The sequence below is a fragment of the Hippopotamus amphibius genome, chromosome 17, assembly GCF_030028045.1.
Source record: "Hippopotamus amphibius kiboko isolate mHipAmp2 chromosome 17, mHipAmp2.hap2, whole genome shotgun sequence".
NCBI classification, from domain to species: Eukaryota; Metazoa; Chordata; class Mammalia; order Artiodactyla; family Hippopotamidae; genus Hippopotamus; species Hippopotamus amphibius.
The window spans coordinates 51427695-51443661 of NC_080202.1; the positions used below are offsets into that span (position 1 = coordinate 51427695).

The window sequence follows — 15967 nt, forward strand, 5'->3', positions numbered from 1 at the left end:
GCAGTTCTTTTATGCTAATAGAACTGTTTTTACATTAGAGCATTGATGTCAAGAACAAAACTCCATGTGAACTCTGTCCCTGAGCTTCATTTAGCTCCCAAAGGGGCCTTTGTGTCATTATTTCAGTCCTCCTCCTAGTACTCCTCAGGACATTGGCAGTCTGTACCACAGACTTTCTAGTAGCTGGACAATCCAAATGTTAACAGTGTGGGGATGGGAATACCCATGTGCCTCATTAGACACAACTTACATCTCATGGGAGGATGTATCCCAGCCTATTTGCAATGATCTTTCTCAGGCTGAGGGGCAAGTCCTGCAGAAGAAATGGCAGCTAGAACTATAACCTCAAAGCAAGTTTTAAAACTCCAACATGATGGATAAAAGCCAGCAAGACCGTTATCACTGCCTGTGACCCAGTGCCCTTTTCACATGCAAACACTCAATGCCCCCTTTCTCCTGCTGGAGTCAAGGAACTGCTGTCTTCACAGCAGCAACTTCGAACATTCGCTCCAGTGCTCTAGGCCTTTGGCATGCTCAGGAGAGAGCATTACAAAAAAAGCAAAAAAGCAGTGCCTGCTTAAGCTTTTAAAATGACAATGATACTCTGTATTCAATTAAAATTAATAAAAATATTTTATTGAATTTCAGGAACTTGGTACTTTTAAAATTTCAAATCTTTGCACACAAATCACCACTATACTTTCTAGAATAGTGGAGGTTAGGGCTTGAAGATTGTCACTTGTCTCCTTGTGTCACACAGCACAGAAATCCCAAGTCCTGACACGCCCCACCCACTTCTGACCGCGACCCTGCCTACTCTGTTGTTCCAGGGGGACGATGCGAGGTGTGATGCATTTAAGGAGCTCAGCTGTCGAAGTGGAGACTCTACTGACGTGAGAGGAAGATCAATCCAAAACCATGCACAGATACCTTGGGATGCACCACATCACTTGGATCACATGTGAGGTCCCGTTTGTATTTTTGTCTGGTTCAGGGCAAAACTGCTGAAATGAAGTTTTTAGTTCCTGAGGGAGCTCAGAAGTTTGGCAAAGGTCAAAGCAGAGGCTTTTTGAAATGACATTTAGGAACCACGAGTGGACAGCTGGGTGGGATTTAAGTGCAATGTGACTGTTGATGTAGCACCAGGCATCAAGTGGGGCCACAAGGACACAAACTCAGGGACTCCCAGGTATTGAAGGGCTCCTGGGAATGCAGAGCTAAATTCAAAAATTTTTAAAGTGCCCAGGACATGGTAGTTTGTTAATCTATGTTTTTTCCCCTGCCCTCTCCTTGATATTCTTAAATTCCTATGTGCCAGTGAATGAGCCAACCGCACTGGACAGAGGGAAAAAGGAAAGAGAATGCCCCACCTCTGAAAAAGGCATGCTCTAGCTCCTGGAAGCAAGAGCTATCCTCCTCCCTTCTCCAGATTTGAGAACAGCGTGCTTTCCTTACCTATAAACCAAGCAGAAACCCCTGCAGACGCGTAACGGCTACGTTTTAGGCTCAGGAATAATCAACTGATGGACGGGCCCCAAAGGGAGACCTGCCCGAGTCTTTCTGGACGGTTGTGGAGATGCGTCTCCTGGAGGGCACATGAGGCATTTGCTTAGTGTCGCCCAAGCTCTCTCCCCAGCAGGGTGGTCTTATCCACTCACCTCCCCAGAGCTCACGGTCAGGGGGCTGCAGTGGCTGTGGCTGAGAGGTATGGAGCACTCAGTGGAGTGACCCAACCCCACATATAGGACACAGCAGATCTGAATTATTTTGCAAATTGCAAACCTTCTGAGTAAAAAGACAAATAAAAACATACATTCCAAGGTATCTGTAAAGTGCCTGGGAGATGCAGATTGCTGCCCTGAGGTGCTCTGATCTGTCCGTGCTTCAGTCTGCAAGTTAGATTTTGCTACTGTCACACACGTGGTCTCGTTCACATGATGGTTTCATTTTTATTTTTTAAATGGCTGAGTTATAAATCCAGCTAGTGTGCAGTAATTTCATAATTTTTAATATGCATTACCTGCAATAACATTGTGACAGCTCCATACCATGGATTGACACACAATACTTAGAACAGATTTATCATATTTGGTCTTTAGGTAAATAATAAATGTTTTTAAATTGCCTAAATATACCATTCTGAGCCGTTTCATTCCACCAGGAAAATACAGGGGGGGTTTCCTCTATTTAAAAAAAATTAAATACCAAAATAACTACATTTAAATAAATAATGTTATGATGATGACATTTAAAAATTCACAATAAGGCCAGAGCCCTCTTTCTGTCTGCATGCTGCTCGGCTCTGACCCCCAGAACCCTCTGGAAAGGTGAGTGGCTTTCTTCTGGAGGAACATGGACTGAGGCTGTGCGGGCCTCCTACTTCTCGTTCTTTCACCTTTGTTTCCTTTCCTCTTGCTTTTATTTTTCGCAGGAGCCTTGGTACTGGATTCAGTTCTAAAAGACTGAGGGGAATTTCCTATTACAAATCAGAAGGCGACCTAGGTGTTTCCAGTGCTTACCCGGGCGGAGGGTGCCTGCTTCCAAGACCCTTGTATCAACAGGCAGCTTCTGCTCCACCCCAGCAGCTGCTCCTGCCATGAGGGGGGCAAACCGCAACATCATCGGGCGGCCGGCTGACCGGGCGATGCCGAGAGCTGGTGACGGCACCTAAAATAGCGAACGTGCCACGGAGAGATCTGTGACGTTTGTTTGAAAAGGGTGTGTGATAAAAGATTGAATCTTTTTTTCCAAACAAAGAAGTAATAGTTCTGTCGTTTTAAACATACACAATACATAGGAGACTTGTTTTACTTAGAGTGGAAAATTATGCCAGGGACAAAGTCAACACAAAGAAACAAACAACAAAAAGTAGCAAGAAAGAGAAATGGGTAAGTGCAGCTCCGCGAGCCTGGCAGCTCTTTCCATCAGGGTTACTAGAGGCTGCGGGTGTCCGTCTGTTGTCTGTCCATCCTACACATGGAAATGGAGGTGGATTAAATTCATCAGGTAACTGTTCTAACATGGAAAATTTGCAGATGTCAAGTAGCTCCATTTAACTTAAAAAGGACAGACAAAAGTAAATCATTCCATAGGCTGAAAACAAACAACAAAAACAAACAAAACTACGCTGTTTTTTCTCCCCAAATGAAATCCACACAAAAGGTCCTGTGTGATTCCAAAATTTCCAGAGTAGAAATGGAGTGATCTGAAATGTCAAAGACCCCATTATTTTGTAAAGAAAGAAAGTACACCTCAAAATATTCTAATTCCACATGTGAACAACAAAATACTGTCTTGTCTACTGGTGGCGGCAGGGTGGCTCCAGCCCAGCAGGTCCGCTCGCACCAGACGCGTCCTCCCTTGGAAGGACTGTGAGTCTCTGCTCGGAGCTGAGCTGAGCTGAGCTGAGCTGAGCACTGGGCAGGGAGCCAGAGCCGGAGCCCAGCTTTGCTGCGTTGTGTGGTTTTGTTCAGGGGTGACTTCAGTCTTTAAATTAAGGAGTTTTAAGGCCATCTGGGTTTGTGTTTCCAGTGCTGAGGTGAAGTCCAACCGCAGGGCCCTCTACCCACCGAGGGAATGCGCTCCAAGCGTCGGTGAGAGGCAGTGTCTCCTTTTGGCACCACAGAGTTGACATTAAAGTGAGAAACATTCTCCTGGCCGCTAGTTCTGGACGCCCTTCTCCCGCACGGCCGTCGGCGGTGCGTCCACACTCAGGGCGATGACAAGGCCCTCGCCATCTTCTGTCTTGACCCGCTTCAGCTCCGGCTGCTCCGCCGGGTCGCTGTTCTGGCGCTTGGTGGGCAGGGAGGCCGACGCCGAGGCGTGCGTTGCCAGCATGTGCAAGGGACTCGCCGCTGCTGCAGAGAGACAGTGAGTCAGAGCCTGTGCTTCTGCGTGGACCCTCAGCCCTGCCAGGCCCCTGGGGATCAGAAACCCTGCCACACGTGAACTGCGCGAACAGTGAGTCTTTTTGTGAACAGCTGGCACCTGTCTATTACTTCCAGTAGTGTGCTGCCTGGCGGTGGGGGCGGGGCGCACGGCACTGGACGGAGGCAGAGGTGGGACAGAGACCAGAAGGGTTTGCTGTTTTAGCCAGGGGGCCGCTGCCAGCTTCTCCCTGATGCAGAGCCCTCAAGGCCTGGAGGGGATCACGGTGCAGCAAGCCAAGCCTGCATCTGGGAGGGGGCTCTCTGAGCCCTGGGCTGGCTTCCCCACACCCTCCACCCGAGCCTTCTTCTCTTTGGTCTTCATGGAAGGGCCCTTCCTCCTCATAGGCACAAGGGCCTCCACCACCTCTGATCTCACCTGCCTCATACAACAGGCAAACGGCAAGGGATGCACCAAAGATGGTTGCCCCACACCTACAAGTGCTGGTCCTCCAGGTGGGAGGGCAGGCCTGGGCTGCGAGGAGCCCGCACCTATTCCATACGGGTGGGGATGGGGGTGAGGTGGGGGATGGGGTACAGTGTGCGCTGGAGGAGGCACAGTGACTGGATAAGCAGCATCCTGTCCAGAAAGACCCCTGCCTTCCCACCCCACCCCCTCATGCCCCGAGGGAGGTTTCGGACCATGGCAGCAGGCGGCCAGACGGAGAAAGATGTGCGCACAAAGAGCCCAGAATGGCGACCCTGTCTCCTGCGCATGCCTGAGTCCCAGCAGTGACGCACATGCTGTCCCGCCACACTGGTATTAGTAACTACACGTTAATGCTGCTGCAACTCATGACAGTCTGCTCTGCATGCTGCAGATGAGCTATAAGCATAAGAAGTTTATACCAAACGTTGATAACTCCAGGTATACACTGCTTTAGCTGGCACAAGGGGATTAAAGAATTTCCTCCCAAGAAATGGAACTTGAAGTTAAGTGAGGAGATGAGAGAGGGTCTACAAAATGAAAGAGACAGGAAGCCATAGGACACAGACTGAGGTCAAAGAAAGGAGAGCTCCGACACTGCCAGGATGCCAGTGCCCCCACTCTCATCTCCAGATTCACCACCATTCCAATCAAAGTCGCAGCAGGCTTTTGTGTAGAAAAACTCATGTGGCCATGCCTTTAGGGAACAAAGGGACCAGCAGCTGGACCCTGGTTAACAAGGGGCCTCTGACCACCTCCAGTGTCATCTCTCGAGAACGACTGCTGTGTCACTTTCACGAATAAGGGCCTGTGTGGTGCTGGGGCAGCACTGCCACGGAGCCTGGGTTCTAGCAGGACACACACTTCACTGCTGCAGTCCATGGTGGAGACACAGAACCCTGGCTACTTTGGGAGATGCCCCACAAAATTCTGGCTTGAATAAATGCTATTTCAGGAGGATGTAGTGGTTGTAGAATCAGAGCAGAATGGAGTTAATGGTAGATCATGACAATTGGTCAAAGCCTGAAAAATGATGTGACTGGAAGAAAGGGCTGCTGCGGCCGGGCAGGGCAGCAGCGAGCAGGGCCTGCTGTCTGGGGTGGAGCCTGGGCCCCGGATTCATAAGCAGGCATGGCCTAGGCCATGCTGAGCAGAGTCTTCTGCTAACAGTGATCTGCAAACCCTTAAGAAAGGTGACAGAAAGAAAAGGAAAGGACCAGGACAGTGAAGGAGACTGAGGAGCGGGCTGAGGAGAAATCTCAGCAGGAAGAGTGCAAAGGGGAGTTCAGGCCACAGCGAGCAGGTGGGATGCCACCTAATAAGCACAGCGTCGGCCCAGAACTCCACATCTGACCAAAATGATGGGGGGGTTGCTGAAGAAATAACAACCATAACCATGCTAGTGAACCACACATTTGCATCCATGACTGAGGCCAGGCTTTCCTTTCCACCCCCTCCCCATGCCTGTGGCAGCAGTAACCGGAGCTCAAGGCACATGCCTGGGGAGACAGGCTTCCTTTCCCAAGGGTGAGAAGGCGGCTGTGACAATGTGCTACACTGGAGCTCTCTCCTCGGAGGCCATACAGGTGCCCACAAAGCAAGGAGAGCACCGTGTTCCCGTTGGGGGTACTCAGCCCTCAGTCACGTGGTGCCTCAGCAGGAGGGTGACTCAACTCCAGGGTCACCTTCCAAAGGGACGCCAGGCACCATCCTGACCCCTTTTGCCCCCCACCCACCCATGAGCACAGTCTGCACACATGGGCAGAGGCCAGCAGCTCTAACCCAGACGGTGGCACGGCCTCCCAGCGGATCCCCTGCAGCCTCCTTGTGGCTGGGAACGCCCCTGAAACACCCATCTTGGGCTTGGATGTTTGTTGGTCCCCCAGCGTGCCCACTTCCCACACCAGCAGCCCCTGGCCCTACAGGTCTCCCTGCCAATGCACTGTCCTACCCGGTTTCCTGGCTGTGTCCTGGGATGCACTCTCCACTCAGGCAGAGACTCCACTCCGGTCCGAGCATAACTCACGGACACATTTGCTGCTACAGCCCAGCACCACTGCTCCTAAGAGATACTCAGCACAGCTGTGAGTGATCAGCGCCCAAAGCTGAGCCACACCAGACGGGACACCAGGCTGGCAGGCGCTGAGCTGCTGTCCCAGGGGAAACACAGGGTGGGGCTTGCAACTGATCAACACGTACCTTGTTTTATGTGTTTCTGATGAAAGACAACTCAATCTATACATTAATCCATTAACATTGAACTTATGCCTGTATTTTCTCCATAAGGCACGTCACAGCCTCTGTGCCTAGAACACTCCAGGCCTTTTCAGAACCATGCTTGGAGGCCACTTTAAACAGCAAAACCACCAACAAAAAGCACAAAGCATGAAAAACGTGGCCCCAGGAAACAGTGAGGACACGTGTTCACCGTGGGAACTGAGATGAGGAGGAGGGGCACTGCCACGCTCTGCTCAGCTGGGAACCAGCATGCCGAACTCATATACTTTGCTGCTCTGCACAAAGCTGCAAAGGACTGTGAAAGCACAATGAGTCCTGATTTGGGAATTATAAATTTCACTGATCTGCAAGAAATCTGAAAATATGGAATCCATGGACACAGGCTCAAGTGGATGGGAGCACCTCGAAGGAGTCGCACCGGAGCAGCAGACTCACATGGGGTGGGTACCGCAGGCGCAGAAGCAGAATGATGCCCTGGAGGAGGCGGCGCTGCCTCACTGCTAACCAGGCTGTGCCCCACCAAGTCTAAGCAGCTTCTCCCCTCGTGCCAGCGGAAGGCTGTGTGGCTCCAGTGGGCGCTCTGCCTGCTGCAACTGCAACCTGCAAGTCATTCCCGGAGGAGGCTGGGGTAAGTCAACAGAGGACACCACCGGGCAGACAGAGCAGGTGCCCACAAAACCCTTTCATCTCAACACCTGACAGGGCCTGGACCCCAGCACAGCACAGGCTGGAGGCTGGGGCCACTTTTTATGAGAAGGAATAATACCTGTGAGCACAGTGGAGACTCCTTAGAACAGGTGAAACACTGGTCATACAGGGACACTGTCAGAGGATGAAAACACCTTTCTTCCTGAGAAAACTGTCCCACAAGATGGAGGTCTAAGGTAGCAGAGTCTCCACAAACATGGACTGAGTACCTGTGACCAGAGCCATGGTCCAGTGTGGAAGAGGCTGAGAAGTGGCCAGAGCATGTTGGATTTCTTAGGGAGCAGTGTGAGCACCCCAGAAGGTGCCAAAAGGTTCCAATGCACAATGGCCTGGGCCTGACTTCCAAATTCATTCTACAAGGCCAGCACTACCCAGATACCAAAACCAGCCAAAGACCCTATGAGAAAGCTACAAACCAACATCCCTGATGAATACTGATACAAATATCCTCAACCAAATACTATCAAACCGAATTCAACCACATATTAAAAGTGTGATCACACACCATCACCAAGTGGGATTTACCTCAGAATGAAGGGATGGTTCAACACATAAATCAACCAATGGAATATCCCGTTTTAATAGAATAAATGAGAAAACCCACACGACCATCTCGACACAGAAAAAGCCTGTGACAAAATTCAACACCCTTTCATGATAAAACTACTCAGCAAACCAGGAATAGAAGGAAAATTCCTTAACATAATAACATGTATGATAACCCATGGTTAATTAGCTTCAGTGGTGAGAGACTGGATGCTTCCCCCAAGATCAGGAACAAGACAAGGAAGCCCGCTTTGCCACTGCTCATCAACACTGTATTGGAAGTCCTACCAGGGCAGCTGGGCAGGAAAGGGGAATAAAAGGCATCCAAATGGGAAAGGAGATAAAACTATCTCTACTGGCAGATGACAATCTTTATATATAGAAAATGCTAACAAACACACATAAGGAAACCCCCTAAATCAAGAATGAATACAATCAATAAATGAATTCAGCAAACTTGCAGGGTACAAGATCAACATGCGATAATCGGTTATATTTCTATACAGTAGCAATGAACAATTTCAAAAGAAAATTATGAAAACAATTCCATTTAGAAAAACATTCAAAAGAAAGAAAATAGGAAGAATTTTAACCAAGACTTAAACACTTTAAGACTTATATACTGAAAGCTATAAAACATTGTTGAAGAAATTAAAGGCCTAAATAAATGGAGAGATATTCCATGCTCAAGGATTACAGAACTTAGTATTGTTAAGACGGCAATACTACCCAAAGCAATCTACAGATTCAATGCAATCCCTATCAAAATCTCAATTTTTTCCCCCAGAAATGGAAAAGCTGATCTTAAAATCCACATGGAATTGTTAGGTATCCAAAATAGTCAAAACATTCTTGAAAAAGAATGGAGGACTCACACTTCTGGATTTCAAAACTTCCTACAAAGCTACAGCAGTCAAAACAGTGTGGTTTTGGCATAAGGATAGACACAAAAATCAGTGAAACAGAACTGAGAGAAATAAACCCATACATCTGAGGTCAACCGATTTTCAACAGTGGAGCCAAGACCATTCAATGGGGAAAGAACAGTCTCTTCAACAACTGATGCTGGGACAACTGGCTCTCTACTTGCAAAACAATGAAGCTGGGTCCTCGCATTATATACAAAAATTAACTCAAAATGCATCAAAGACCTAAACATAAGAGCTAAACTATAAAACTCTTAGTAGAAGAAAATGCAGCAGTCTTAAGTGTAAGTCTTCATGACCTTAGATCTGGCAATGAATTCTTGGATATGACACCAAAAGCATAAAAAACAAAAGGGGAAATAAAGTAGAAGTCTTCAAAATTAAAAACTTTTGTGCATTAAAGACACTATCAAGGGACTTCCTAGGTGGCGCAGTGGGTAAGAATCCGCCTGCCAATGCAGGGGACATGGGTTCGATCCCTGCCCCAGGAAGATACCACATGCCATGGAGCAACTAAGCCTGTGCGCCACAACTATTGAGTCTGTGCTCTAGAGCCCATGAGCCACAATTATTGAGCCCATGTGCCACAACTACTGAAGCCCATGTGCCTAGAGCCCGTGCTCCACAACAAGAGAGGCCACCACAATGAGAAGCCCGTGCACCACAATGAAGAGTAGCCCCCACTCGCTGCAACTAGAGAAAGCCTGTGTGCAGCAACGAAGACCCAACACAGCCAATTAAAAAAAAAAAAAGATACTATCAAGAAAGTGAAAAGACAAACCACCGAATGGAAGAAAATATTTGCAAATCATATACAGGTATCCCCCACACCCCTCTCTGTGAAAGTCCCCTTTATGCCACTTTGATCTTATGAAAGACCTACATTAGTGCCCATTTTTGCTAATGGAAAGAAATCTAAAGAGGATTTTCACTTATGGAGAAAGGTGAAAAGCGAAAAGTTACCATTTGTTTTGCAGCGAGTCATTAGAGAGGCAGCAGAGCCCTAAGCAGTGAGTGGCACTGCTGAGCTCCTCCCTGGGAAGCATACTCCATCTCAGCATCAAGTCACCAGAGCTTTGAATTGCATCTGTAAGCATCTGTGCTCTATTCTGACTCATTTTGTGCACCCATTAGCTAGGCATGTCCTCAGGTTTCACAGGAACCCTCTACTTTTGGATAGCAGGGGAAACCTGTATTTGATCAGGACCTAATATCCAGACTATATAAAGAGCTCCTTTAACTCAACAACAAACAACTCAATTTAGGAAAAAAACAGTCTAAGGATTTAGACATTTCTTCAAAGACGCCATACAAATAACCAACAAGCAAATGAAAAGATGCTCAACACCACTAGTAATGAGGGAAATGCAAATCAAAACCACAATTAATGGCCATGATAAAAAAAAAAAAGAAAATACCAAGTGAGGATGTGGACAAATCAGAACCTTTGTACATCACTGAGAATGGAATGGAAAATTGTTGTGGCTGCTGCAGAAAACCATTTGGTGTCTCCTCAATAAATTAAACAGAGAATTACCTTACAACTCAGCAATTTCACTGCTAGGTATACACCCAAAAGAAATGAAAACAAGGACTCAAACCAATACTTGTATATGAATGTCACAGCAGCATTATTCCTAATAGCCAGAAGATGGAAACAACCCAAACGCTCATCAACTGATGAATGAATAAACAAAATGAAAGCATATTCAGCTAATGAATGATGTACTGACATGTGCTACAACATGGATGAACCTCAGAACATTGTGCTAGGAGGCCAGCTAAGAAAAGCCACAATTCATACAATTCCATTCGTAGGAAATATCCAGTACAGGTAAATCCACAGAGACACAGGAAGTACATTAGTGGTTACCAGGGACTGAGGTAAGTGGGGAATGGGGAGTAACTGCTTAATGGGTATGAGGTTTCCTTTTGGGGTGATGAAAATGCTTTTCAACAGGTGATGGCTTCAAAATACTGTGAATATACTTAATGCCACTGAACTGCACACTTTAAAATGGTAAATTTTATATGATGTATATTTTACTGAATACCACAATTAAAAAAAAAATACAGATGATTTGAACCCTAAGGTTCAAATAATTATTTTATACCCTTAGGGGAATTGCCAGGGTATTCCCAAATACAACTTTTAATGAATTATAATTTTAATTTTGGTTTTCATCAATTCTGTAGTTATAATAATTGATAAATGAATCCTTAGTCACAGATAATTAAATCTTTAATATTTCTACATTTTGTTGTTGCAGAGAAAATATGTACTCAGTAAATGACATTTAAGCATAAAGTACATGGCACTAGCACAAAATCTGTGGCGGGCATGGGACTGAGCCACGAGGACTGGTGAGCCTGCCTGCCTGTCTGTGTGCTGATATGTGGGGGAAAGTGGGCATCAAATCAGGGCAGTATTCAGAGCCAGGAGCATGTTTAAAAGAATGATGTTAGTTTTATTTTAAAATATCAGCATTGGGAATTCCCTGGCAGTCCAGTGGTTAGGACTCCAAGCTTTCACTGCTGAGGGTGTGGGTTCAATCCCTGATTGGGGAACTAAGATTTGCAAACTGCACGGCACAGACACAAAAAAAAAAATTCTTTTTTTAAATTAAAAAAAATAAAACAATATTTTCAGTAGTGGAAAATTTAATTCCTTATTAAATTTATAAAGAAAATTTTTAGATATCAATTTAAATATGTGAAAGGGATACACAGTTTTTCAAACTCCTTGGACAGACAGGTGGACATAAAAGGGCCCTGACCTGCACAGTAGTTCTCAGAAGGTCTGGACCATGTGAAAAATGTACATTCTTGGGCCCCAGGCCAGACCTGCTCAGCTGGGGACTCTGCGAGGGAGTCCTTCAGTGAGTCTAAGGCACATGATATTGGGAGTCACTGGCCTACATCTTGGCTTACGACGGGGAAGAACGGCTCGGACCAGAAATGGACTGTCCACCTCTCGACACTACCTGTGCTTCCAGCTCCACACAGGGCCACCAGGTTTGCCACATCCGGACCACCTGTGACAACAGTTATTCATGGAGAAAAGAAGAATGAGGCCCGAATAACTCTTAGTTACTTAGGAGACACAGGGCTAAAGGAAGAAAGCACGTTAAATGGGCAACTGGTTGCAAATTTCTCAATTTATCCACAGGCAGCAATGTTACCTATTACTTAAAAACAAAAAACTCTCGGGCATCCTTGGTGGTGCAGTGGTTAAGAATCTGCTGGTCCGGGAAGATCCCACATGCCACAGAGCAACTAAGCCCATATGCTACAACAATTGAGCCTGTACTCTAGAGCCCGTACTCTAGAGCCCATGAGCCACAAATATTGAGGCCCGCATGCCATAACTACTGAAGCCTGTGCGCCTAGAGCCTGTGCTCTGCAATAAGAGAAGCTACTGCAATCAGAAGCCCGCGCACTGCAACGAAGAGTAGCCCCCACTAGCCACAGCTAGAGAAAGCCCGTGTGCAGCAACCAAGACCCAACACAGCCAATAAATAAATAAATTTATTAAAAAACAAAACAGAAACTCTCAGTGGTCAGTCTTCCCTAGAAAACGTTGCAGATCTTGTTCTTCCGTTGCATTTGGAGAGGAGCAGGGGGTACGTGGGATCACATGAGGTGTCCCAGGTCTCTATCCCTTAATAGCTCAGTAAGGATTCAGAGGTCAACACAATTAAGCCTTCTGTTCCCCACTCTCTTTCGAAGAAACTATCTCTAGGCACAGAGAGCTAGTTTGAGCCAGTAGCTTCTGATTCTACTGCTTAGGGTCCTGAAGTTGAATCACAACAGCCCACATGTGTAGACAGCAAGCACTCCACACGCCTGGGTGAAGGCCCACTGCTAAGACGTCTGAACACCAGCTCCAAGGACCCCGAACTCCTGAGCTGACTCAACAGCCAGCTGGACTCCTACCCTTCATACTGCTCTGCAAGACTGGGTGGAAGGAGGTTCTCTGTCCTCTGGTTTAAAAGCCAAGCTCCCTTAGGCTCATCTATGTCAGAACACCCACACGTGCACGGGGCTCCAGGGGGCTTTCAGAACAAGAGCACAGGAGACCAGCATTCTCCACTTCCACTGTCAGATACTCTCAAGCACACCCCTGCCTCAGGGCAGGGCACTGCCACCAGATGGATCAGCTGGGACAGCCCCCAGGTTGCTTCTAGGCCACACCCAGATGTCTACAAAAGGTGGAAGTATTTTCATCTCTTTAGGTAAGTCATTCCCCTACATATGAACCTTCAAAATGAGAACTTTCAAAGATGTGAACATGTGTTCCATCAACGTCAAGTGTGTGAAATTGCAGCTTGCCCTCCATCCCGTTGCTGATGATCCTTCAGCTCTACCATCTCCTATCTCCTCTCCCTCCTCCAGTCAGTAACTCTTCTTGCCTATTCACTCAATGCCAGCCCCTGTATGCCAGCTGTTGTACTGTACTACTGTACCTTTCAAGGTACTGTACTGTAAGATTTAAAGTGTTTATTTTGTGTTTTATGTATTATTTGTGTGAAAAGTATTATAAATCTATTACAGTATAGTACTATATAGCCAAGTGTGTTAGTTGGGTACCTAGGCTAACTCTGTTGGACTTAGGAATAAATTGGACTTACAAACATGCTCTTGGAACGGAACTTGTTCATATGTAGGGGACTTACTGTATTTAGAAATGCTTCTCTCTTCAGATGGCTCCTCCAATGGGAATCACATGGGCGTCAATTCCCACAAACCAATTCCCAGGTAGCCTATATAGTATTACTCAGTTTCCTATAGTTTAGAAATGAAAACATTTCTTCTGACAAAAAAATTAAAATTGTAACGGAACAAAAACCTTCATAAAGGAGAGCAGAGGACCTTGGCTCAAGTTACCAGCACCCAGTTACCCGCAGAGGACACTGCTTACCATTGTTCACCTGGCCGTGGACGGCGGCGGGGATTGGCACCACGTGAGTCCCGTTTTGTGTTACAGTTTTTATTGGAAGCTGGTGCTGACCTAGAGGTGCCTGCTGCACTATGGTGACCGTCTGGACAGGGGTGGTCTGTGACGTCTGAATGATCCGGCCAGCAGCACCTAGTGTGGCATGGCTAATCGCAGGAATAGGTTCTACTTTCACTAAATTCAAAGAAAAGGAAAAGAGAAAAAATGACACCAGCTAATATTACGGGGTAGCTTACAGAAATCTCACTAGTTTAAAGTAAAACAAACCAGGCAGTGAGCAGCCCTGCTCCAGCACGTTATGTAACACGTTAGCAAGGGGGTGGGCATGAATGAGGCTGGCGGGTTTCTACGAGCTTGGAAAGCTGCCCAAAGTGATTGCTTCCGCTGCTCACCTTTTACTTCTCTGTGGTCTCCGTTCTCTTGTGGCTCTGTCTTAGGAGGGGCCAGCACGGCCGCCTGAGTGACCACAGCCTGCCCTGCGACGGTGTACGTGTTTGCTGGGGCCAGTCCGGCCACGCTGGTGACAGACACCGCTGGGATCTGGTGGACGACGTGAACCGTCTGCACGACAGGCTGCTGGGAGGTCGAGGTGGTCACAGGGGCAGCGACAGTGTAGGTGACAGGCTTGATCGTCGGTGGCAGTGGTCGCTGCACGGCGATTAAGACGGGCTGACTAGACAGAGGTGAGCCTGCCAAGGACGGGAGCGGGGTAAAGCGCATGCATCCCAAACCAACTAACTACGACCTCTCACTAGCAACATGCAGACTGACTGAATAAAACAGGACGTGGCCCAGATGACGTATTTAATGGGGATATTTAATGTACATCTAACTGATAAAAATGCAGTCTCTGCTTTGTTCAGACCTTTTTTTGGCCACGCCACATGGTGATATGGGGTCTTAGTTCCCCGACCAGGGATTGAACCTGTGCCCCCTGCAGTGGAAGCGTGGAGGCTTAACTACCGGACCGCCAGGGAAGTCCCTGTTCAGATTTCTTACAACATCTCTTTTCATAGTTCTCTCCTCATGAAAAAGAAAACATCAACACAAGATATGGCAAGGAGCTGCCCAATGATGCCTGAAGGAGGGCGCCATGCTCCCCAGGATCAAAGTCTCCATCTTATGACTGGAACAGAGGAGCAGGAAGTGTGGAGACGGAGCTGGCCACCAGCAGCTCTGCCAGCCTCTATTCTTTCTGGTTTGGGCACTGGGGCTCCGGCAACAGGAACTACAGATGGGGGCTGGCAGGGGGTGTTGCCAGCATGGCCAGGAATTCCAGTACATCAAAATGCACACTTTGCCAACCAACTATGAACCATAACAGAATGACTTTGGACACATTTTCAGACTATTTTTTTTTAATGTAATTCCCCAGGGCACATATTTTTATTCCACATTGCGACTTTGTAAGTACACTGCAAAATGCTCATCTATTAATTAAACAGACATTTTCTTTGCTGCCAATGTCTACTTTGTCTAATTTATGTTCTTTCTTTCCGAGGGGAATCTTTTTCTTAGATTTCTGAATGATGAAGCAACTGAGAAACAGGTAAATTCTAAAATTTTTCAGGCACCTACACATAATCATAAAAGAATGTTGACTGATTTTTTTTTTTTTAAACACAGCGCAATTAGTTTTTCAGAGCCTATAAAATAACACTCAGGTATCTTGCAGAAAGTATCAGGCACAAGGTGCAAAGGACCCAAGGCCTCTTGCTATTTCTTCTCTGATGAGCCTGGCTCATGTGCTCGTCTGACCCACCCCTCTCCCGCCACACCTGCCCTTCGCATGTCTCACCTGGTGCACTCTGGGCAAACCGCGCCTCCTGGATGACTGCGAGTTTAGGCTGTGAGGCACCAGGCTCGGGCTCCAGAGGGGCTGGTGAACCTTCCCTTGACAGGCTCTCGGGGGTCTGAGCGCCACTGGAGTGAGCAGACAGCACTCCAGCATGATTGGGAGAGGCTGGGGCACTTCTGTATGACCAAAAAGAAGACAGTGGATTTTTACAGGTAAAGCACTCATCAAGCTGCCTTGTTGTTTTAATAAGTGTATTTTGCCAAAAGGGGTGTCATTTGTCTTCTGCCAACCAACTACAGCTCCAAAAGTCTTACTTTCTGTGTGACGCCTGTGACCTGAGACGGACACTCAGTAAGGCTGGGCTGGCTGTGACAGAGCCACTGTGTGCAGGACGCCAATGCTCCACACCCAGCACAGGCTGCACAGCATAGGGTGGGACAG

At 47.2% G+C, this 15967-nt stretch overlaps 1 protein-coding gene across 2 annotated transcripts in view; it reads right to left on the bottom strand.

Moving 5' to 3' along the window:
• Nucleotides 1-614: 614 nt before the first annotated feature.
• The window catches only part of FOXK2 (forkhead box K2), a 72249-nt gene continuing 56896 nt past the window's right edge, over nt 615-15967 (bottom strand). For both annotated transcript variants that reach the window (XM_057715598.1, XM_057715599.1), the window contains exons 6-9: nt 15527-15702; nt 14121-14417; nt 13693-13902; nt 615-3857 (exon numbers count right to left, since the gene is read on the bottom strand). In XM_057715598.1, coding sequence (XP_057571581.1) covers nt 3661-3857; nt 13693-13902; nt 14121-14417; nt 15527-15702 — 880 coding nt within the window. In that variant the 3' untranslated portion in view covers nt 615-3660. The remainder of the gene's footprint in view (nt 3858-13692; nt 13903-14120; nt 14418-15526; nt 15703-15967) is intronic.